Raw genomic sequence first — 22,574 nt, forward strand, 5'->3', positions numbered from 1 at the left:
AAAATTGAAATAAATAATTGAAAAAAGATGAACTCATAATGTTGTGCTGCTATGATAATATTTTAAGCTTTATTTGTTTAAATTATTCTCTAAGATTACTGCAAAAATTGTCCAAGCTCATACGTGAGATTTTGTTAACAGAAGATGCACTAATGTGTTTTGCATGCTTATGGTAACTAAAGGAAGAATAGCTTTTGATCCTCCTCCACATGGACAGTTCTTTAGAGGAGTCTAATTTACTTGGTTAAAAAGTCCAGTATTAAATGAATTTCCATGAGCGGCCTAGTAAATAGTGTGGTCTAGTGAAATGTGACTAAGTCATTTTCTGAGCCCATCTCCACCTTCGAAAACAAAGTAAAACTCATTTAGAATTTTTTCTTTCTCCAGTGAGACCAAAGGAATGCTTAAAGTAATTCAGGATTTTTTTATTTATTCATTTATTTTTACTTAATATCTTTTGGTTGCCAATAAAAGCAAATATAAAGTCTAACAGCAGTACTTGGCCATGAAAATAGGCAATCAAAAGAAGCAATGCCCTACTGCCATGTACAGTGGACAAACTAGACAGTCTCTGTGCCAATGGATGTAAATCCAGCATCAGGAATTGGAGTGCACATAAACCTATAGGGGAACACATGAACCTCCCTGGACATTCAGTGAAGGATGTGAAAGTAGCCATTCTTCTACCACAAGATTATGGAGGGAAACATCTGAATTGGAATTCATTTGCATGTTTGACCCATTTAACCTCTGGTTCAACAGATATCTCAATTATCTTACACACTGCAAGGGCAGTTTCTGCACCATCAATATTGTCAGGAATGGCATCCTTCCCGCTTAATTTACTGTTTCCACTGTTCCTATTAGTGACACATGAGCATGTGTGTCATTTTTCCCCCCTGCCCCCACACCCCTTGCTACATAAACCCTGGCTTTTAATTGTCTGCTAAAGTCTGAAGAAGTGGGTTTTAGTCACAGAAGCTCACTAACTTATAAATAAATGTTAGTCTTTAAAGTGCTGCAGGACTGCTTTTTTGGTGGAAGCTACAAACTAACGTGGCTACCTATGGCGGGGCAAGATGCTGGAGGACAGTGACCACTTCACCCCAGACCTACCGCTCCCAGGCCCTGTCTTCCTGCTTCATCTGAAGCCACTCCCAGAGGACAGCTGTCTGCTCCTGGATGGCAGCAGTGTGGGCTTCTGTGGCCTTCTCCAGGTGGAAGTGCTGGTGATGGCAGGCCCTCCAGGATTGGGCAGGCAGTGGCCTGGGTGGCAGGGATGGGAGTTCCCTGGCCCCGTTGGATGGCAGGGCTGGTGTGCTGATGGCCAGGATGGGACTGGTCCGGCCCTCGGAGGATGAGGTTGTGGAGACACTAGGGGGAGGGGTCTACCCACCAGTGCTGCTGCCTAGTCCCAGGGGCCCCACCTGGTCCCCTCACCATCCCCCTGGCCATCCCCCGACACAGTGTCCGGTTGCCTGATTCCCTTGTGGCTGCTGGGGTCACATCCGTGGGCTGCCCACTGGCTGTGGTCTGGCCCCCGCATCCCTTGCCGCTTGGGAGGGTTAGGGGTGCCGTCCGCAGGTGCTGGATGCTGCTATGCCTGCGTCTGTGACACAGGATGGTCCGCCCCGTCCCTTCCCCCACCCCCCCAGCTGCCTGATTCACCCGTTACCTGCCTGGGGCACCAGAGAACAGGACACTGGTCTCAAGGGAGCCTGGCTGGAGGTGCTAGAGCTGACTGTGATGACAAGGGAGCTTTCGTCCTCTGAGCTGCTCCCTGGCTCCACCCCTCTGGTCCAGCCTGATGGGCCTGGCTGGTTGTGTGGGTCTGTGTCAGGGTCCGAGTAGGGGCTGGCCGTGTCGACCATGGCTACTGGCTTAGGGGTGTCCTTTGAGCTGTGGAGCTGGTCCAGCGTTCAGTAGTGCAGGCACCTCAGGGCGTTCCTGGCCTGGCTATAGGGCTGCCTCAGGTCCTTTAGTTTGAGTGTACTTGATCAGCTGTGTGCTAGGAGTGGTCCTGCTTCCACAGCCCCTGTGACAACTGTTCAAAGGCTGCTGCATTTCAGGGCCGCCCAGTGCTGTGCAACAGCATGTCCTCCTCTGCCCAGAGGCACAGAAGATCTTTAATCGTGGCTTCTGTTCAGGAGGGGCCTCTCCTTTTCTGGCCCTGGCTTCCCTCTGGCGACACCTCAGGCTAGGAGGAGGGGGACTCCTGGGGGTGGGGGGCTTGCCAGCCAGCCAGTGGGCTGAGTGGCAGTGGTGGCTGTGAGCTGGTGGAGCATGTGCCTGGCAGAGCTTGTGCTCCTGAGGCTCTGGGCATGCTCTCAGCTTCCTGCACAGGGTTTCCGGGGCTGTGCAGCTTTAAGAGGCTAGCCCTGAAGACCACAGAGCCCCGCTGGGGCTTCCTAGAGTGTCTCTGCGCTTCCTGTGGCTGCTGCCATGGAGGACCCGCTATTTTGAAATAACAGCCCTTGAACATCTACACGTGCCCAGTTTTGGAACTGTTTTTGAAAGGAGCTGCTCTTCCTGAAACCGGATGGGAAGAGCGATTTTCAAAATGCATGCCCCTTTTCAACAAAAACAGTTTCTAAAGTGGCCATTTATGCGTGTGGCTGCTCCACGGCCTCTTTTGAAATTGGGACTCCTTTTGAAATTAAATTTTAAACTCGGGGCTAGTGTAGACATACCCAACGGATTATATTCTAGAGCAGAAGTTCCTAAATTGTGGTTTGTGGGCCACTTACTGGCTGACTGCAGAGATCTGGTTGGTTTACGTTGTGCTCTGTTCTTATTTAACCTGAGAGAGAAATAGGTGTGGTGATGGAGGGAGTAAAATAATATATGAAGAACATAAGTATGGAGGGTTTTTTTTTTTTTTCCCAACAAATTAATTGTTTTTGGAGTAAAGATGACAAAGTATTCCTGGCCTAAGCAATAGCTGCATTTACCACAGGGGAAAGAGATCAGTGCAGTCGCAAATATGAGTGGGAAAGTAACTCATGATTCAATTTCTTTTGCTATTTAGTGTCTACTCTGAGAGTTTGAAGTCTCCAGCTCTACAGTTCATGCCCTTTGCTGATGAGGGAGGAGATCTTGGAGTAGGTCTGGTGGCAGGATTACACGCATGTTGCAGCTCTGCTGTTGGTCTGTAGGAGAAGACATCTCATGTCATCCACCTAGGCTCAATTGCTGGGTTGGTAGAGAGCAAACAATAGGCTGTATTCTATCTTGGCTTTTGGAGTGTGGCTTTCTTGTCTGATTAAAGGCAGTGTTCATTCTGTGCATGTATTTGGAAAATGGGGAAGCTAAGAGTGAGTAATTTAGTTAAAAACAATGCTTATACTCACTCTCCTGTTCTGATGATGCTGTTCTCAAACTCAACTGTACTTCTTGCTTCAAAAAAGTTTGGTTATAGTGTGCATATTTGAGTGGTCATATAGAAACAGGTGATCAAGCAGGCATAATAACATCAGTTCCATACACACAAATCTTGTTTCAGTTTTGAAGCCCTTGGAAGCTCTGTTCCTTTAGTTTATCCCAAGTTTCATTCATGGAACTGCAGAGAAATTTCTGAACACTCATGTTCCCGTGAAGTAGCTTGGTTACTTTGAAGTAGAGTTGGTTGTTTTTGGAACTGTCACCCAAAAGCCTGTGCTTTTTGCATGGCGCATGGCTCATGAGATGTGATAACCCAGTGTGTGTGAATTGGCTGAGCTTGATTTTTAGAAATGAATTTTAAAAGTAGGGAACACTAGTAAAAAGGGTGTGTTTGTTTTTTAAGTAAGTCTCAAAAGACATGAGATATACGAACTCTGATGTTGTGGAACCCGCACAGTAGCCGGGTCTACACTAGCCCCTTCCTTTCGGTAAAGAGTGAGGTCGGAAGATGCTAAAGGAGTGCTGACATGAATATGCAGTGCCTCATTTAACGTAAGGGCGGCCACAGTGATTCAGAAGTGCTGCTTTCAAATCACATGCCACCTGTGTAGATGGGGCTTTTTGGAAGGACCCCCCAGTCTTTGAAAGCCCATTATTCTTAACACCAAATAGGAATAAGGGGCTTTCGAAGACTGGGGGGTCGTTTCGAAAGGCTCTGTCTAAACATGCAGCATGCAATTTGAAAGTGGCACTTTTGAATCGCTGTGGCCACCATTATGCAATGAGGTGCTACATATTCATGGCAGCACCTCATTCACATCTTCCGACCTCAGTCATTACCATGCCCCTTCTGAAAGGAAGGAGCTAGTGTAGGCACAGCTAGTTTGTTTTGAACCTCCTAGTTTTGTGTCCTCAATGGCATCTTTTTATTTCACACTTCATTCTTCCTCTGCATGGCTGATTTAAATGGATTCTAATTTGAGCATTCTTCATCTATATTTTAAGTGTTGGGATGAAGATTAAGTGATGGTGTGCCTTGAGAAGTTGGAATTCTGCTAGGCCTAAACTTTCCTATGGTCATTAAAATTCAATCAGCTGAAATCTGATATTTTTTAACAGTGCTATTCATAGTAGCACTCGGTTTCCCTCACAGAGTTTGGGGTCCTATTGTGCCAAGTGTTTCACATACAGTTAATAAGATCATTCAAAACATACAAACTGAAGAGGCAGGTTGTGGTGGGGAAAAACAGAATATCGTTAACATCTTCCAACCTCACTCATTACCATTCCCCTTCTGAAGGGTAAAGAATTAATTTAGGCTTGAGTAAGAACAAGGTCACCTTTGTTCAGGTACAGTGTCAGTTTTAAGTAACCCATTTCCTGTATGTGTTCTGGAGTCCTTGTAACTACACTCGTCCCTGGTTAAACGAGTACTTTACTTACAAATACTCACTAAAACAAGGGACACACATACTTACCTTTGCTCACTACATGAGTGAACTCCTCATGCTAATATGAGCCTTACCCCCTCCCTGTGGCTCCAGCCCACAGACCCAGCCTGCTGCAGCCTTAACCCCTCAACCCATCCCATGGACCCAACCTGCTGCAGCCTTAAGGCCTCCTATCTGCCTCCAGACCCATCCCACCACCAGGTTTTAACCCTTCCTCCTGCTCATAGCCCCAAACTGCCCCCAGCCTTTAACCCTCTCCAACCCCCCCTCCCCCCGCCAAAAGGTTCACTTACCTTTCAAAATCAGCTTCACATGCTGCCACTCCTTCACCGAATTAAGAGCACTTGGAGCCAGTCACAGACTTTAAATTCCCATTACAATACACCAAAGTGTCCCTCTTATGAGTTTTCATCTATGAGCAGAAAGTTGCGAACCAATTATGCTCTTACAGGGAGGGATGAGTGTATCTGTAAAACTCTTTTGCTTAAGACAGCTTAATCTTTGATCATAATGATCTTTTGTTCATCTTTGAGGTATACATTTCCCTTCTGACAGGTGGCTGCTTCTCTGCGCAACTTTATTACTGCGTTGTTCAAACATGATTTTGGCCCTAAAATATAGCTCAAGTGATGGGGGTGAGGGTACTTTACTGATGATGTGGAAATGGTAAGAAAGAAGGAATGGTAATTTCTGTGGAAGCAGATGTTATGCTTCTTGTCTTTATTCTAAATATATACGAGAGAAGATCTGTTTCAGGAAAAGCAATGGGAGCAGATAATTCTGTGTCAGAGAAAGTTCTGAAAGACTAAAAAGTGTGATAGGAGGAATTTACAAGGACTTTTTGGGATACAGGGAGAGTATACTTGGACATGGGCTGGTAAAGAAAAAACAAGTTATCACGAGTATGAAAGACAAAATGCAAGGTGTTCTGTGTAGCGGTCTCACAGATCAAAAAAAAAAAAGAGGCGATAGCTTGACAGGCAGGTGGTGGCAGAGCTTTAAAGCCTTCAAGCTGAACAGAATTTGAGGGTTGATTTATAGAAACACCTGACTGGAAGGGACCTCCAAAGATCATCTCCTCCAGTTCCCTGCACTCATGGTAGGTCCAAGCATGTCTAGACTAGTGGTTCCCAACCTTCTTCAGTAACGCTGCACACTCCAATAAGACAAACAATTCCACGGAACATCTACTTTTTCTGGCTGAACTGATTACTCATAAATGCCATGTTGACTGCCTACTATGCTTACAGTCTTAGTAGAGAGGTTTTATGATTTCCCCCTCTCCCATCTTTGTTGGGGAAAGGAATTGACTACCTAGTGTCAGCTGCAGGTTCAAGCAGCAAGGCTGCCTGAGTACCAGCTAGTGCAGGGTCTCAATTTCCCTTCCATAACCTTTGTAAAGCCTCTGTCAAGGGAAATTGATGAACCCCACACTAGCTGGGAAGTCAAAGTCAAATTTCAGCTCTTCACCTTGGAAAGGTTGCTGATCCTGCTGTTCTAGATCATTTATAATTTTTTGTTGCTTTTCTCTGGATCTTCCTCAATTTGTCCATATCTTTTCTGAATTGTACCCAGAACTGGACACAGTATCCTAATGAAGTTCTAATCCTCATGAAGTAAAATAGAAAAATTATTTATCTTGTCCTGCTTACAGTACTCCTGAAAGATTGCAGAATACTTTTTTTTCTTTTTTTGCAACAGTGTTACACTGTTGACTTGTATTAAGCTTGTGGTCCATTATTGCCCCCAAATCCCTTTCTGAAGTACTCCTTTCTAGGCAAACATGTTCTGTTTTGTATGTATGGAATTGATTGTTCCTTCCCGAGTAATTTTGCATTTTTCGCTATTGAATTTCATCCATTTATCGCAGAGCATTTCTCCAGTTTGTCTAGGTCATTTTGAATTCTAGTTCTATTCTCCAAAGCAGTTGCAACTTCCCCCAGCTTAGTATCATTCTCAGGCTTTATAAATGTTCTCTCTATGCCATTATCTAAATCATTAATTAAAAATATTGAACTGATCCCTGGGGAATCCCCCTTGTTATGCCTTTTCAGCATGACTATGAACCATTGATAATTTATTTTCTGGGAATAGTTAGACAATCAATTATGTATCTTCCTGCTGTATCATCATCCACACTTGGGATTGGTGTGGTGTCCTCCTCACACATTCAGTGACTAGTGCTGATGACTGTTGGACTGGTCACCACCTTATTCGATCCATGATGGTGATTAGGATTGTCACCACCTGGAGAACTCAGAGGAAACTGATCTGACCAAAGATCAACATACAGGGCTTGAAGGACCCCCATCAGACGAAGTGATTTCTAGATACCATCACCAGCTTCCTTTGGAGCGCTGTGCTCTGAAGTTGTGGAAAAACACTGATGTCAGCTGAAAAATGTCATCATTGAAGCTTGTGGAGAAACCATTGCTTACCACTCCAGGAAGCATCAGAACTGGTATGATGAGAATGATGTGGAAATTGAATGCGTGATTGAGGCAAAAAGGAAAGCTTTAAGGGCCTGGAAAAGCGACATCAACTGCACAAAATCAAGAGAGAAGGGATGTCAAGGCAGAATTCCAACATCAGAAAAGGACTCCAAAAAACCTATCATGGACTGAGAAGGCTTGAGAACTCCAGTATCTTGCAGACATGAACGATACAAGAGGTTTCTCCAAAGCCACCGAAACTGTTTATAGACTAAGAAACCATGGAATCAGTCCCCTGAGATCAAAGGATGGTGCCCACCTCTTGAAAAGACAGTGAAGCCATTGTTTCTCTCTGCAGAGTGCATCTTTATGACCTCTTGAATTGCCCCTCCACTGTGGTCCTAGAATCTCTTGACCAAATCCCTCCGCAACCACTTAGGGATGATCTTGCAACACATCCTGACCTGAATGAGGTCCAAGCTGCCATCAAAGCAATGAAGAACAACTAGGCAACTGGACTAGATGGGATCTCTGCCAAAGTCTTCAAAGAAGGTGAGCCAGAGCTCCACAAATAATTCCACTTCCTGATTCTCAAGATCTGGGGTAGGGAGCAAATGCCATGAGAGTTCAGAGACACACTGATCATCAGTTTCTGCAACAAAGGTGACAAATTGGTCCGCAGAAACTATTGTGGCATCTTTCTGCTGGCAAGAGCAGGGCATATTATTTTAGCTTGAATCCTTGCAAATTGACTCCTGTCACTCTCAGAAGAAATTCTTCCAGAATCCCAATGTGGCATCCCATCACTCCAAAGAAAAGTGGATATGATCTTCACCGTCTGGCAGCTGCAAGAATAATGTTGTAAACAAAAACCAATCTTTATACATGAGACAGCTACCAGCACCTGCCCTTTCTGTGGTAAGACTTGCGGCTCCAGGATTGGGCTGGTCAACCATAAGTGGACTCACAAATAGGAGGGTGTCATGAAGACATTCTACATGTCATTGAGTGACCGCAAAGAATATTTTCGTGCTTTGCTAATGACAAGATCATGTATCAGAAACCTTACTAAAGTCTAGATGTACCACATCTGCTGCTTCCCGGTTATCCACAAGGCTTGTTACCCTGTCAAAAAAGGCTATCAGGCCCATTTGACGTGGTTTGTTGATGACAAATCCATGCTGACTGTTACTTATCACCTTATTGTCTTCTAGATATTTTCAAATGGATTCCTTAACTACATACTTTGTTATATACCATGACTTTTCAAAGATGTTGGTTCAGATATCTCTGCAATCAGCTTCTTGAGCATATGAGGATGCATTTCATCAGGTCATGGGGTCTTGAAGCCATCTAACATGTAATTTGAACTTGTTCTTTCCATCTTTTAGCTTTTGAACCTCTTCTCGATTTCACTGGCTCTTTGCTATGTTAGCTGTTTAATCACCAGCAGCCTTCTTGGTGGAAATCAAAATAAAGAAATCTTTACTCACATCTGCCACTTTTACATTTTCTGATATTGTTTCTTCCTCTTCAATGAGTGAAGGCCCTACCCTATTTTTGATCTTCCTCTTGCTTCTAACGTATGGGGGTTTTTTTGTACGTCCCTAGCTAGTTTGATCACAGGTTTTGCCTTGACCTTTTTAATTTTGCTCCTACATACTTGTGGTGGTTATTTATATTCATCCTCTTTGATGTTTAGGTGGTTTCCACTTTTTGTAGGACTGTTTTTTTTTATTTTTAGGTAATCTAAGATCTCTTGGTTAAGCCAGTATAGTTGGATAGGGGGTGTGTGTGTGTGTGTGTGTGTGTGTGTGTAAAAACTGATAACTGTCTTCAGTTGTTTTCCCTTTAGACTTGCTTCTCGTGGGATATTGCCAACTCCCTGAGTTTGCAAAAGTCTTCCTTCTTGAAATCCATTGTCTTCATTTTGCTGTTCACCTCTTACCATTTCTTAGAATCATGAAATCTATGTTTAACCCTTCTGCCAGAAGGAAGTGGCAGCAACCAGGGCCGAGTTCAACATCTAGGGGTTCCTTTTCATCCATCTCACACAGAATGGGCTCAAGACCCCACCCAGTAGCCTGGGAACATCACACATCCCTGGGTGCCTTGGAGAGGCAATGCTTCCCCACTCGCAAGCATGGAGTCTGAGTGTAGAAAAGGACTTTTATTAAAAGAGGTAGAAAAGTCAATTAGCATAAGCTTGGGAAAATTATCACACCCAGAGTTCATAACCAGTTCTCAAGTAACTGTCCCAGCTCAAATGCACTGAGCAATGTCCTTGGCCTCTCAGGCTCACCAGTCCAATACTGTAAACAGCCAATCCGCACACCCAACTTTCTCCACATCCCCCAATTCAAATGCCCCACTTGGCCCAGTCTGTGCAGGCACTGACACCTCACGCTGATGCATTCCCTCGTGGAGTCTGAGACAATGCCACCTCTGCACCTGTCCAGCATTCTGCTTGCTCCTACCAGCTATCCGCTGGTTGCGCTGTCCATCTGTCTGCTGCTCCCCTACTGACTGCCTGCCAGTTGCACCGGCTGCTGTTCCTCCTACCTGCCACCCACCAATTGTTCTGCCCACTGTTTGTGAGTCTGGCCTGAGGCAAAACCCTGTGATTTCAGCTCTTGGTAGCCTCAGCCACCATTCTGTGGTTTCAGCTCTTGAATATCTATCCACCAAAGTGGAGTCTCATACAAACACTAGTAGTCAGCTCCTATCTTTTAACAGGTGAGGAGGGCTAGTCAAACTAGGCTTACAGCTATATGGCCAAGGCACTCAGCTAGCTGGTTCAACCCATATGCCTCCCTGTCTGCTTTACAATGCTTTAAACCAGGGAGCCCTGTGTAATCCATGTCTTATGCAGTTATATCAACTGCCCTGTCTCCCACAATGGTTTGGAGCATTGGTGAGATTTCACAATTCTTATACTGAGTGTTACCATAAATTGTGATTTTGTTTTTTTATAACAATGTGTTTACAATAGACAAAATTTTTTTTGCTTCCTTGCTACCCATCAGTCTTTGTTTGCAAGGTATCGCATATGCACACATTTGCATTCTCATGCCAATGATCTCTGGGAGACACGTTCCGGCTGGCACATTCCTTACATGTGCATGATCTCCGTCACCTAAACTGCTGTCCACTTTCAAATTTTCAACTAGTTCCTCGATACTGGTTAAAATCCAATCAAGAGCAGCCTACCCCACAGCCCTCAGGAGCTTTCTTTACCTTCTGAAATTTAAAATAATCCAAGAATTTGTTGGATAATCTGTGCTGGGCTATGTTATTTCCCCACCACAGATGTCTGGTTAATCGAAATCCTCATTTACCACCTATATCTGTGCTTTGGGTGATTGTTAGATTTTGAGTAAACACTTCATTCAGATTTTCTTCTTTATTAGGTGTTCTGTATTAGACTCCTTACCATGACATCACCCTTGGTTTTTTATCCCTTTGATCCTTATTCACGAACTGTGTCAACAAGTCTGTTTCCTATTTCCATCTCAACCATGCGTATACATTTTTAATATACCGGGAACACCTCCCTTTTTTCCCTGCCAGTCTTTCCTGAGCAGGCTTGATGTGGCAAGAAGCCAGTAATAGGATTCCAGGGAAAGGTGAAACAGTTGAAAATAGTGCAACACAGATTATTTTTAGTGTGCTATTTTGGGAGAAGTGAAAAGGGTGATGAGGTGTCTGCACAAATCCAATCTTGTGTGCACACTGGGATGTGATGGATTACTTAAATTGTGTGTAAAGATCAAATGCAAGAGATTTGAGACACTAATGTGCAGCACCTTTTAACTGTAAATAGCTTATTTAACAACTTTTCCGAGGGTAAAGGGGAGGTAAGGCGTATTCTTGCTGTTCATGGCGCTTTCTTTTAAATACTGGTAGAACCTGTTGTTCATCATCTTGTGCATAAATGCGTAACTTGCACACTAAGTAAAAGGTTTCAAAAGTAACATTGTTTTAGACCTGACTGGGAAACTGTTCATCTTAACTATTTGTGGCTACAAAGCAGAAAGCTATCTTAATATTGCCTCTATAGTACTGTGAACTAGTATTGTAGCTTAATTTTTTCTTTGTCGTCAAACAACTTCTTGGATTGAAATTTCATATGTAACTCATACGGAAGCAGTGAATTTTGGTGAAGTATCTCTACTGTTTGTTTCTTTCTCCTCCCCACTGTGCTTTCCTCTTGAAATTGTTATAGTGGTTTAAATGAATTAGTTCTGCAAACTTTAATTATATTTTCAAACTTAAAAGAACTTCATAAAACCTCACAACTATTCCTTCTTCAACTATTGATGGGCTATACAGATAAAGTCTGGATACAATATAATGAGAATGCACAGCCTGAATTATAGCAATATATAATCTTTTTGATGACTGGAATCATTCTTTAGTGCAGGAACACTTTGATTTATATACATAAAGCCATTTTACGAAAAGAACAAAATTTTCTCTGAAATAAAGTTATTTGCTGTATTTGAAAATGTTACATATGTAAGTGTTCTTTAACATTCAGTTTGTGCAATAAAAATTTGTGCAATAGGTAAAACTCATTGTTACACTGCATTTTAAAGGGTAGAATATTGAACTATTTGTTCTTCATTATTTGTGTTCAAATTGTATAATCAGCTCTTTGAACAGTTATCGGTCTGTCACAAAAAAGCAGTCGCTTTTTCCACGAAGGTTGCAGTTTTGCTACTGTTTCAAAGCCAAATTTTAATGCCTTACTAAAATCTGTTCCGTTAGCTAGGTCTGAAAATCAGTAAAAACAAATCTTGTGCTGCTTTACAAAAGCCACCAAAATTTAACTCTTTTGAACAAGGGGATTTCTAACAGAGGTCATTACATAATATAGACATTGTCCAACTCTCAAAAGTTAGAGCCTAACGCTATTTTGCTCCTTAATCCTATGTTATTACCTAAACTAAGGAAATTCACCAGTCAGGCAGAGTTGGGACTGTGGCCACACAAAGCCTCCTATAGTCATTGTGCTTTTTCTAAATGTGAGAGTTTAAATGCCAAAATTCTAATATGACCAGGAAATTTATAGTTAACAGCACCCCCTCCCCTAATGTCTTTTTCAAGAATCTTAGGCCCATTTTAAAGAATAGTTTTTGGTATGTACTTGGTGTGTTACTCCTAGAAAGTCAGGGCCTGATTTGCTGATACAAATAAAAGGGATTATTTCAAGACTCACTGGAAAAAATGATCTTTTGTAAGAGTATGTGCTTCTTGCCTTCGATAGGGACCTTGGAGCCAGGGATGGGACAGAATAACTAGAGAATCTGCAGAGATAAATTCTACTGTCACTCTTAAATTCGTATCAGGCCAGCATTTTTGTGACCACTAAAGACTGAATAATAGAAATGTTTTATATATTCTCTTCTACATATGCTGTTTGTCAGTCTGAAAAACTGATAAATACAATTTGGCGTGATCACTTAGGTTCAGATTCAGGTTTGGTGGTATGGCCCTGATATATGTACACAGAAGGATGTTAAATTTATCTGCTAATTGTAGCATTTAGGAGAAATGTAGTAGTATAGGGAAAAAATTGATATTGGTGGACTTTTCCCTGATACATAGACACAGCTAATACCTAGTTCAATTAAAATGAATGAACTATCTGTCCATAGATTGAGAATGTCTAGTCCAAGAAACTCTAGTTTATGAAAATAGCCTTAATTATGGGCTGCAGATAGTGGAATGATCTTCTTTTAAAAATAAATCCTGTAACAATTTGGTGTGGGGTAAAATCTTGAAAAACATCAAAACCCTATTGGAAGTCTTATTGGAATCCAGTTGGACTTAAAAACTCAAGTGATTTTGAAAATTTTCTTTTGGTCTTTATATATTTTATATTTAGACTACATAGTTGTTTTTTCTTAGTGAACTGCAGATACTAAGTTTACATAAGTATGTGTGTGTGTAATCATCGGCAGTTTGGGTGAACAAGCAGTAATTTAATGACGAACTTAAAAAAGGAACTTTTTTATACATTTGCTTGTTGTAAACTTGTTTTCCTAAAGACTGTTCACATTTATATCTTAGCAAATTAAATATTTACTGAAAATGTGTTTAATACTTCCTCTCAATTCTGGAAAAGAGAATGTAATGTTTCACATGATTTTGTGCAATGTTAATTAAGTATTTGCATGTTGGACAGTTTTGCTGGCTAACAGTGAGACTGTAATTGTTTCAGTATGTGAAACTTTGTCATTTTGACCTGTGGAAACACAGGACTCATCCCTTCCTCCTTGTTCTGACAGAACTGCCAATTGCTAATGGTTCCTTCATCTGCTTTCCTAGTTTGAATTTCTGCCTCAGCGAGCATACAGGGCAGGGGGTGTGCATGTTAATACTCTATCACCTAACTGGCAACAGGATATTTTGGAGCTTGTACCTCCAGCAGGTATCAGTGTTAGTCTGTATCTTTTGAGAACAACAAGAAGTCCTGTGGCACCTTATAGACTAACAGATATTTTGGAGTGTAAGCTTTTGTGAGCAAATACCCACTCCATCAGGGTGTGTGTGTGGTCAAGGGGTGGGGAAGGGTGTTCAAGGGGTATTTAAAGAATGGGGTCCCAGTAAAAGGGAGGGTCAGAGCTGACCCAGTCTATTCAGTCAAGGTGGAAATGGCCCATTATCAGTAGTATGTATCAAAAGAGGAAAAAACCAAGTCAGATCGGGGGGGGGGGGGGCGGGGGGAGAGAGGAGAAGTGGACCATTGTCAGAGTCTAATGTGGAGATGTTAACACCCAAGGTAGAGAAGCTGCTTTTGCAAGGGGCCAGCCCCTCCCAGTCTCTGTTTAATCCTTGGTTGATGGAGTCAAATTTGCAAATAAATTACAGCTCAGATTTCTCTCTCTGTTTTGTTTTGATTTTTGAAATTTTGTTTTAGGACTGCTGCTGCTACTGGACACTCAATAACAGATTTTGATGTTTGCAGGGTCCTTGCAAAAAGGACCCCCTGTAGACAAGCCATGCACGAGTGAAACGTGGCACTTTTGAAGTTCTGCGGCTGGCAGCATGCCAACGAGGTTCTGAATATTTATTAGTATTCTTCGATTTGTCCATTAACATGGCCATTTCCACTTTTTCCAAAGTGTAGACACACCCAGTATGTAACATTTCAGTTTGGACTCTGGGTGATACTGGTAGGATTTTGTGACATAAGCAGAGGTCTTCTGTATCTAAAAATGTCCTGAAAAGAGGTCATTTTTCAGATAAGACTGTAGACTACAAATATATATGTTTGTGTTGGGTACAGATGCACTGTATAATAGCTGTAGTTCAAGTTGATGTTTGATCAGCATGGACTCTAATTTGTCAGCATAAGCACTATTTATTGGTAAATGCCAGGAACAGAGTTAGACTTGTGTTTCTTCCTGTAGCGTAGGAGCTCTTTGTATGAGTCTACAGGATTAACCATGCAGTGCTAAAATAGTTATATAAAAAGACTTAAGTTATCTCAGGTGACACGCTCTCCTGGCCTGTACTTTCTAATTCTCGTGTGCTTACGAGGTCAAGACTGTGCTAGGGTGAAGATTAGGTGTGGACTGCTCACTAATTTGTTGAGGTAGTAGCGGGGAGAGCCTGCTGCCGTGCTTTGTCATTGTGTATTTCACCACTATGAAAGTAGAGGCTATCTAGAGATTAGGAAGCTTAAATTGCAGAACCCTTGATCCCTCTATGCTTACTCATTAATACTTTGATTCCCCTCACCCCTGCCCTCCATTCCTCCTCTTACTATTGTGAACTAGTGGATGTAGCAGAGTGGTGCTGATGAGGAAGGGCTTGGTGTTCTGACTCATTATCTCACTGAAATAATTGGTAGGCTGTTGCCCTGCATGTCTTTGACACTGCTATTTTGTTGCTCTTGGAACTTCCTCAAGTCTAAAAGCAGTAAACTAACGTAATCACATTTATAGTAACATATACTTGGTTTCCAGTCTTGGTATGCTATTGTATTGTATTATGCACTTAAAGAGAAATCAACTTGAAATTAATCCAGTTTCAGATACTACTTCAGTCCCTAAGTTTCCTTTTAACCTTTGGAGGTTTTGGAGTCATGTTCCCATATTTAAAAACATATTCTTTCTTTGGCTCGATACGCTGTAAAAAAGATCCAGGCATGCATGATACTAGTTAGCTGTCTAAAGAGGAGAAACTGAAATGGATCATATGGAAAGTGCTTCCAAATGCACCTGGTTTTTGTTTAAAAAAACAAAACAAACAAAAAAAACTGAAGAAACTATTGCTAACTAGGGGCCATGGCCATGTTCTTTAGGAAGCAAGAGACTCCTGACATACCCTCATGGCTTCTGGGTGTAATATGGAGACAAATCTGATGACACCATTTTAAAATACAGTTAGTTTGCCTTCTCAGGCACCATTTGGTAGGATTTTGGTTGAGCTTTGCAAAACATTGTGTCTTTAAAATAAAAAGTAAATTAGCTGTGCAACAGTTCTGTTTTAGCCACACACAGAACTAGACTAGTAGAGAGCTAAAATCTGGGGAAAGGGGGAGAACTTAGCAGAGGAGCAGTTGGGGATTTCCCCTCCCCCACCCCCCATTTTTAAGGGGAAAAACATGGGCATGTGGTCACTAGGATTGTTTTCTCCTTTGATCTCCCACCCTTTGTCTCTTTTAAAATGGAAAGCACATTGGGGACAGGTATATGGATCATATCTTTCCTCTTTACAGCACCTAGTCCCAGGAGTCCTGACACTAACTCAAGATTTGAATACTAATGGAATATAAATGATTGATTGATATTAGTTAAATATGCTCCCCTCCACAATTCCAAAAAAGTGAGGTGGTGTCAGCTGTTGCTTTATATCTGTCCTATCCTCCTGAAGCTCAACTATATATAGTTCAGTGAAGACAGAAGTGGGGAAAATGTGCAACACAGCTTACATTTATTTGGAGATGCACAAAAACAATGCCGCCTCTTTACTTTTTTTTTTAAAACCCAGTTTCCATTGTTTTCTTGTTTCCTACCCAGGAAAAGTGTGCTGGTTGATGGGTTAGCTGTACTTAGTGAGCTAGAACACTGAGCCTTCTAAAATAACCATGTTGCATAAATGGTTATGCTTGGCTGCATCGTACCTAGTGGGCATTTGCGCATGTAATTCTCTTTCAGGAATTTTTGTGCTTACATGTACAGTTTGAGGGAGAGAATTTGTACTTTTACATGGATTGTTCTGGAATCCCAACTCATTCAAGGATGTGGTTGTCTGAGACTGACTTAACTACAGATTTGAGACATGTTTTATTGTAATGAGTTGTGAACTCTAACTTGCTGAACACCTTTCAGATCTGCTTTTGTCTGCCTAAAAGAGGTATTTGCTGCTCACTAACTGCATCCAAGCTAATAATGGCTTTCCAGTTTTTGTTGCTTCAATGTTTTGTTTCCAGACTGTTAAGTCTTGTCTTAATGTTGATGTGTGTTTTGTATTTTAGTGATGAGCTAACTCTATTTTCATTGTGCCTCCTCTTTCCTTTTGCTGCTGTTGCTGACATCTCTGCACATTTTGCTTCTTCCTGGCCTGGACTCTTTCGTTTGCTGTTCTTCGTTCTCCAATTGCATTGCACGTGCAGCATCATGGTGAGATCAGAGACTCTCATGGACCATCAAGTAAGTGACTGACCTCTACTACGGCAAGTAGGTTAAGATCACCATCTTCTTGTCTGAGCGTGTGGGCAAGCACACACAATACTAGGGTTTTGTGTGTGTTATGACCAAACTGAGATAAGGACAGCTATCGAGAGAGATACTTGATTCTTCATGTTGATGTTGTCCGTAGGTGTTCGGTAAATTTTTTAAAAAGCAACCGCAATTCTTGGCAAGGGGTATTGTATTGTTCTTCAGCCAGGGCTAGAAAAATATTAATCCTTTTACCATTCCACCTGGAGTTCTGCAGTTTAAATGGGAATATTTAGCACTTTAAAAGAAAGGACTGTCTTCTCATTCTGTTTATATCGTGCCTAACACTTGCTGAGCTGGGGCCTCCAAATGCTACTGTAATATAAACATTGAAAAGGGCATAGATCATAGTGATGTAACTGGTAAAAACAGTTTGTTTTATTTTGAGCTAGTGTAGTGATAGAGCAATGTTTTGCTATCAACACCTTATTGTGCAGTTAATTTTGATTAAAAAACCTTCCATAGTGAAGTGTGACCAAAAAGAGGTATCATAAGGGAGACTTGTTGCGATGCATTATTACTAAATAACAAGTCATAAAAAGACGGTGACCTATGGGACTACTGCTGTCAGAAACTCTTCAAATCACTTGGGGTTTTGTATATTTTTTTTTTTTCCTACAAACTGTTAAAGTGAAATAAATTGTAGTTATATATTGTTCATAACAATTTATAAATACTGTTTTCAGTAACATGCAGATGGGTAGGTCAGTTTGAATTTAATTTCAAGTATTAGACTTTGTTTTCTGTTGTGCTGCCTTTCTGTCCTTTACAGAATTTTTATCTTAATTCTTGTAGCAATTCAGCCTACCCATTCTGATCCTGAATTAAGTCTGGATCTCCCGGTTTTGTAACCTGGTTAAGTTGCTGTGAATACTTGGTCCTATGGCTAAATCATGAAAGAAAATAATCTACTCTTTCCAGGGTATCTAAACCAAAATAATGCACTCCAAAAAATCTTTGTCCAGGCCGGTTTCTCCCTTCTCCACTCATCTTCCCCTGGATTTTTTTTTTTTTTGAGTCCTGCCTTGCTGTCTACCAAGAACAACTCCCAGGGCATTTTACCAGGATTCATGATTCTGTTTCTTGAGTCTTCCTCCGTCCCTGGCTTCTGCCTTCTTTCCCCCCGGCACCCCAATTTTACAATGGCTTCTTTAGTCATGTGACCTGCTTATCATGTGACTTAACTTGCCTTTGCCTATCCCTGTGTGTGAGACACAGATGGGGCAGACCCATTACTTATTAAAGGGCCAGTCTTTCTGGGGCAGTTCTTGTATGATTCACAGATTCCAGGGCAGAAAGGGCCATTGTGATCATCTGCTCTGATGTCCTATGTGACTCAGGCCATAGAACTTCCCCATTACACATCCTAGACATATAGCATGTATTTTAGAAGAACATCCCAGTGTTGGTTTACAAACTGTCCAGACTCTTCCACAATAAATAAGAGGGCTGAAACTGGTCATGAAACTTCCCAGCTAAACTTCCATGTGACAGACTAGAGATGTTGAGGTTGTTCAACATGTCTCCTCCAAAGTTTTAATTCTGAAAGAGTTTTGAAGAGAGGAAAACCAAACTTACCTATTTTGAGCACAAGGTCAGTGTTTTAGATTTCAGATCTCCTTTGAAGTTTCATTGAATGTGTAATTAGCCAGAAGTTGAAAAGAGATGATTTTACATTGTAGGTGGGGGTTCTGTTTCTCTTCTGCTTTTTGATGGCACTTAGTACTGTAGGCTTAATGTCAAAAGGACACATGCCAAGGAGGCATATATTTAAATTGCTGCTGATTAAAGTACTAGGCACTTCAGTAAGTTTAAAAAAAAAAAAACCTGTTAAATCCAAGTTTCGTAACCGAAGTATAATCATTATAATCAGTGTTTTTTACTTGTTGGAAGATCAGTAAAATTGGTGGGGGGTAAATCTTTATTTAAAGAAAATTCAAACACTTAAGTGTTTTTTGTTGGTTTTTTTTACATCTCTAGCTTCCATTTCTCATCTCGTACACTATAGACTGTGGTGTAAGATCTCTTAAAAGCTTTGATTGCATGAGATTTTTTTTGAATTTTAAATTACAGATGCCACTTAATAAAGGCTGGAACTGGAATATTACTTAAATATGGAGTTTTGGGATTCTGAGATGATAGTGTTGACTGAAGTGAAACCTTTTATATACTGAAGCATTGTAAATGCCTGTGATATGAATTCTAGTGAGTAACATAGTATCTGGTATTTCTCTTAAATACCTACTTCTTGGGGTCCTCTTTACTTTTTTTAATGAAAGGCAAGAGTCTCACGTGAAGTAAATTTTTAGCCCTGATAGCTGCAAAGAAAACTTGAAAACCTTTCGTGGTTGAGAATTCGGGTGATTCCAAAATCTGAGGTGTGTGTGTTCTGTTTTTTTTGGTGACGAATCTGAGGAGCTGTCCCAGATTGAGGTGGCATTAGAGGAGGTTTTGGAACAAACTGATAAACTTAACAGTAAAAAGTCATCAGGACCAGATGGCATTCAACCAAGAGTTCTGAAAGAACTCATAAAAGAACTTTGTGAAATTATTGAATGTGGCTTGTAGCCTATCTTTCAAACATCTTCTGTACCTAATGAGTTGAAGATAGCTAATCTGATGCCAATATTTCAAAATGGCTCTGAAGGTGATCCTGGCAACTACAGTCTAACATCAGTACTGGGCAAATTTAGTTGAAGCTGTAGTAAAGAATAGAATTGTCAGACAAATGGATAAGCATAATCTGTTGGGAAAAAGTCAACATGGCTTCTTCAAAGGGAAATCATACCTTACTAATCAGCTAGAGTTCTTTGAGGGGATCAGTAAGCATGTGTGGACAAAAGGGATCCACGGGATATTGTGTACCTAGATTTCCAGAAAGCCTTTGACAAGGTCCCTCACCAAAGCTAAGTTAACCTAAGTTATCATGGCATAAGAGGGAAGGTCCTCTCATTGATTCATAACAGATCATTCCTGACTTACGCAACACAGGCAGAAGTGCACATGTTCTTGACGATGTGCCGACCTACTCCGGGTCCCGTGGGTGCACGTGGGGTGTGATACAGCGGGGGGAGTCGGGTGGCCCAGGACCGACCACCCCACCTTTATAGCAGCCTTATATAGTGTAGCAGCAATATGTGATTCAGCGTATCTACTTTAAAACCTAGGTTTCCACAGTATTATGAGTACCAGGAACAATAACGCTCCGATTGTGAACACCACAATGCCCTGTGGCTGTTCTAAGTCCCAATAATTCTCTGTACAGCCCCAGCTAGTGGTATTTACTGACAGTGATTGATTCATTTATTCGTAACTACAATTACTTGTTTATATATAGTTATTTATTTGGCATAGGCTAAACACTAGGTTACACATAGCTGTATATAATTACATGTGACTTACCAATAACATCCAATGCTCCCACATCTCACCAACAACTATGTTGGTACAGCGGCCCTTCAAGTCAGAGATACAGCTTGGTTGGGACCTTTTGTGGTGGTGACGTCCGGGTGATCAGGCCGGGGTCTGCTGTCTGGACTGGAAGTTGCTAGCCTCTGCCTTGTGTCCAGGAGCCCACACCCTTATTCCTGCTAAATCACCTTTTATACTTTCTTACTTGGGGGTTCGATACCTGGCCAATTAAAGCGTTTGTTACCTAATTTGGGCTTTCTATCCTCCCGGCCTGTCGGAACATGTTACAAGATTTTCTCTGTCCTTGGTCTTTTTCTGACCCTCCCCTGGGACCCTCTGATGTTGTACAACCAAGATGTTCTCTTTGGGGGGGCTTCCAGCTACTAGCCCCAGCTGTTCTCTTTGGGGGCTTACTATCTGCTTGTCAGGATGTTCTCTTTGGGGACTCTCCAACTACTTGTCAACTTTCTGATTTCTTTCTCCTGGCCTGACTTCAGACCTTCCCGCCATTGTATGATAGCGTTCCAAGATGGAGTATATGGTCGTTCTGCCTTGCGAGTGAGGCCCGGCCACCAGGTGCTCGTGCTCCCACAGTTCTGAGAACTCTTCCATTCACCTTCTTACTGTTCTGTAACACTATGCTGGCAAATACCATTGGGGTTAAACAACGATGAATTCTGCTGATCATTTTCAGCTTTACAGATTAACTTTTTTGAAGCACTTCCTCATTTGAAGAGTTGAATGTTCTTAAGTGCATATACAGTTAAAAGTCTTGGCCTTACGGCACTTATAAACTAGTTAGAAAACAGACTATACCAGTGTTCCTGATTATTTTTATTTTTATCAAGTACCCCTTTAAAAAATTGAATATAAAAGTACTCCCAGTACCCACTATTTTCGGACATGAATTTTTTTTTTCCTACTACTGCAATGCATTTGTTTGAACAACTTAATTGTAACTGGTTGGTTGGAAGAAATTGGCCTATAGGCAATAAACTTGCCATTTTAGGGTTGTGCGAAGAGGATGAATAAATATTAGATGAACATAAAATAAGCCCACTTTTATTCATATATATATTTATTTATGCAAACATCAATGAACAGTGATCAATGAAATTACAAGAAAAACTATAAATTTATGTGAAATTTGAGCTTGTTTGGATGAAATCAGATGTCCAAAAGTAGGTTTCAAATTGCTGAGGGCTGCAGTTAAATCAATGCATCTGATATGGTTTCCTATGTATTACTTTCTTCCAGAACTGCAGTTTTATTCTTTGTTTGCTCAAGAAGTTGGTTCATTTTAAGCCCTTTCAGTTGTCATCATTACAAATACTAAACTAAAATTGTACAAATTGGAATTTTATCCCTTACTTCAGATAATAAGCATAATATACCAGAGGCCAGGCACTGCCGGGTCCCTGCTTTAACCCAGTCCCCCTCCTCTTCTCCAAATCCAGGCAGCCCCAGCCCTCCCCAGCCCCCACTTTAACCCAATCCCTGGTCTTCCAGAGCCAGGCACCCCCCTTGCTGTAATCTAACGCTGGTGGCTTACTGGAGCTGCTATTGCCACTGCTACCAGTGTTGCTGTCATGTGCTTCTCCCTCCAAGTGCTAGGGAGGGACGTGTGCGCAGAGTGGAGCCCAGCACTCATGGCTCCAAGCATTTTATTGCTCAGAGAGCTGCATACGGCTCCAGTGTACATACCCCCAGACAAAATATATCACTGGTATTAAGCAGCCCTAAGTAGCTTTGGCAATACTTTGACCAGTCTTACTCTGTGTTTATATAACTTTTCAATTAATACTAAAAGCCTGAGTCTATCCTCCTTTTGAAGTCATGTCATTTTGATTAATATGCATATACTGAACACAACTGGAAGCACTTTGGACATTACAATGCGAAAACTGGAGAACCTGGTGACTTCACCTCCAATGCCAAATAGGAACCAGTAGAGGGCATTATAGTTCTATACTTGATAACTCTTCAAATGGTTAGGTTCCTACTACATGTAACAGCAGAAATGAAATTGCAGCTCGATTGCAACAGTGTAAAGGTAGAGATGTGAAAAACCATAAAAGGCTTTTTTGGCTGAATCAAGGAGTAAGAGTGTGGAGTTACCTTTCAAAATTCTAGTTGTTAATTGTGTATTTGTTATGTACTTCAAA

At 41.5% G+C, this 22,574-nt stretch overlaps 1 protein-coding gene across 3 annotated transcripts in view; it reads left to right on the forward strand.

Annotated features, from left to right (window-relative positions):
* Positions 1–22,574, forward strand: part of OSBPL8 (oxysterol binding protein like 8) — a 166,639-nt gene that overhangs the window by 44,123 nt on the left and 99,942 nt on the right. The window contains exons 2-3 of one of the 3 annotated variants that reach the window (XM_075012532.1): positions 3,029–3,196; positions 16,893–16,929. The exons of 1 other annotated variant lie outside the window; for it this stretch is intronic. In XM_075012532.1, the coding sequence (XP_074868633.1) occupies positions 3,128–3,196; positions 16,893–16,929 (106 nt within the window). In that variant the 5' untranslated portion in view covers positions 3,029–3,127. The remainder of the gene's footprint in view (positions 1–3,028; positions 3,197–16,892; positions 16,930–22,574) is intronic. One more of the 3 variants, XM_075012541.1, reaches the window with a different exon arrangement.

The sequence above is a fragment of the Carettochelys insculpta genome, chromosome 1 (assembly GCF_033958435.1).
Source record: "Carettochelys insculpta isolate YL-2023 chromosome 1, ASM3395843v1, whole genome shotgun sequence".
NCBI classification, from domain to species: Eukaryota; Metazoa; Chordata; order Testudines; family Carettochelyidae; genus Carettochelys; species Carettochelys insculpta.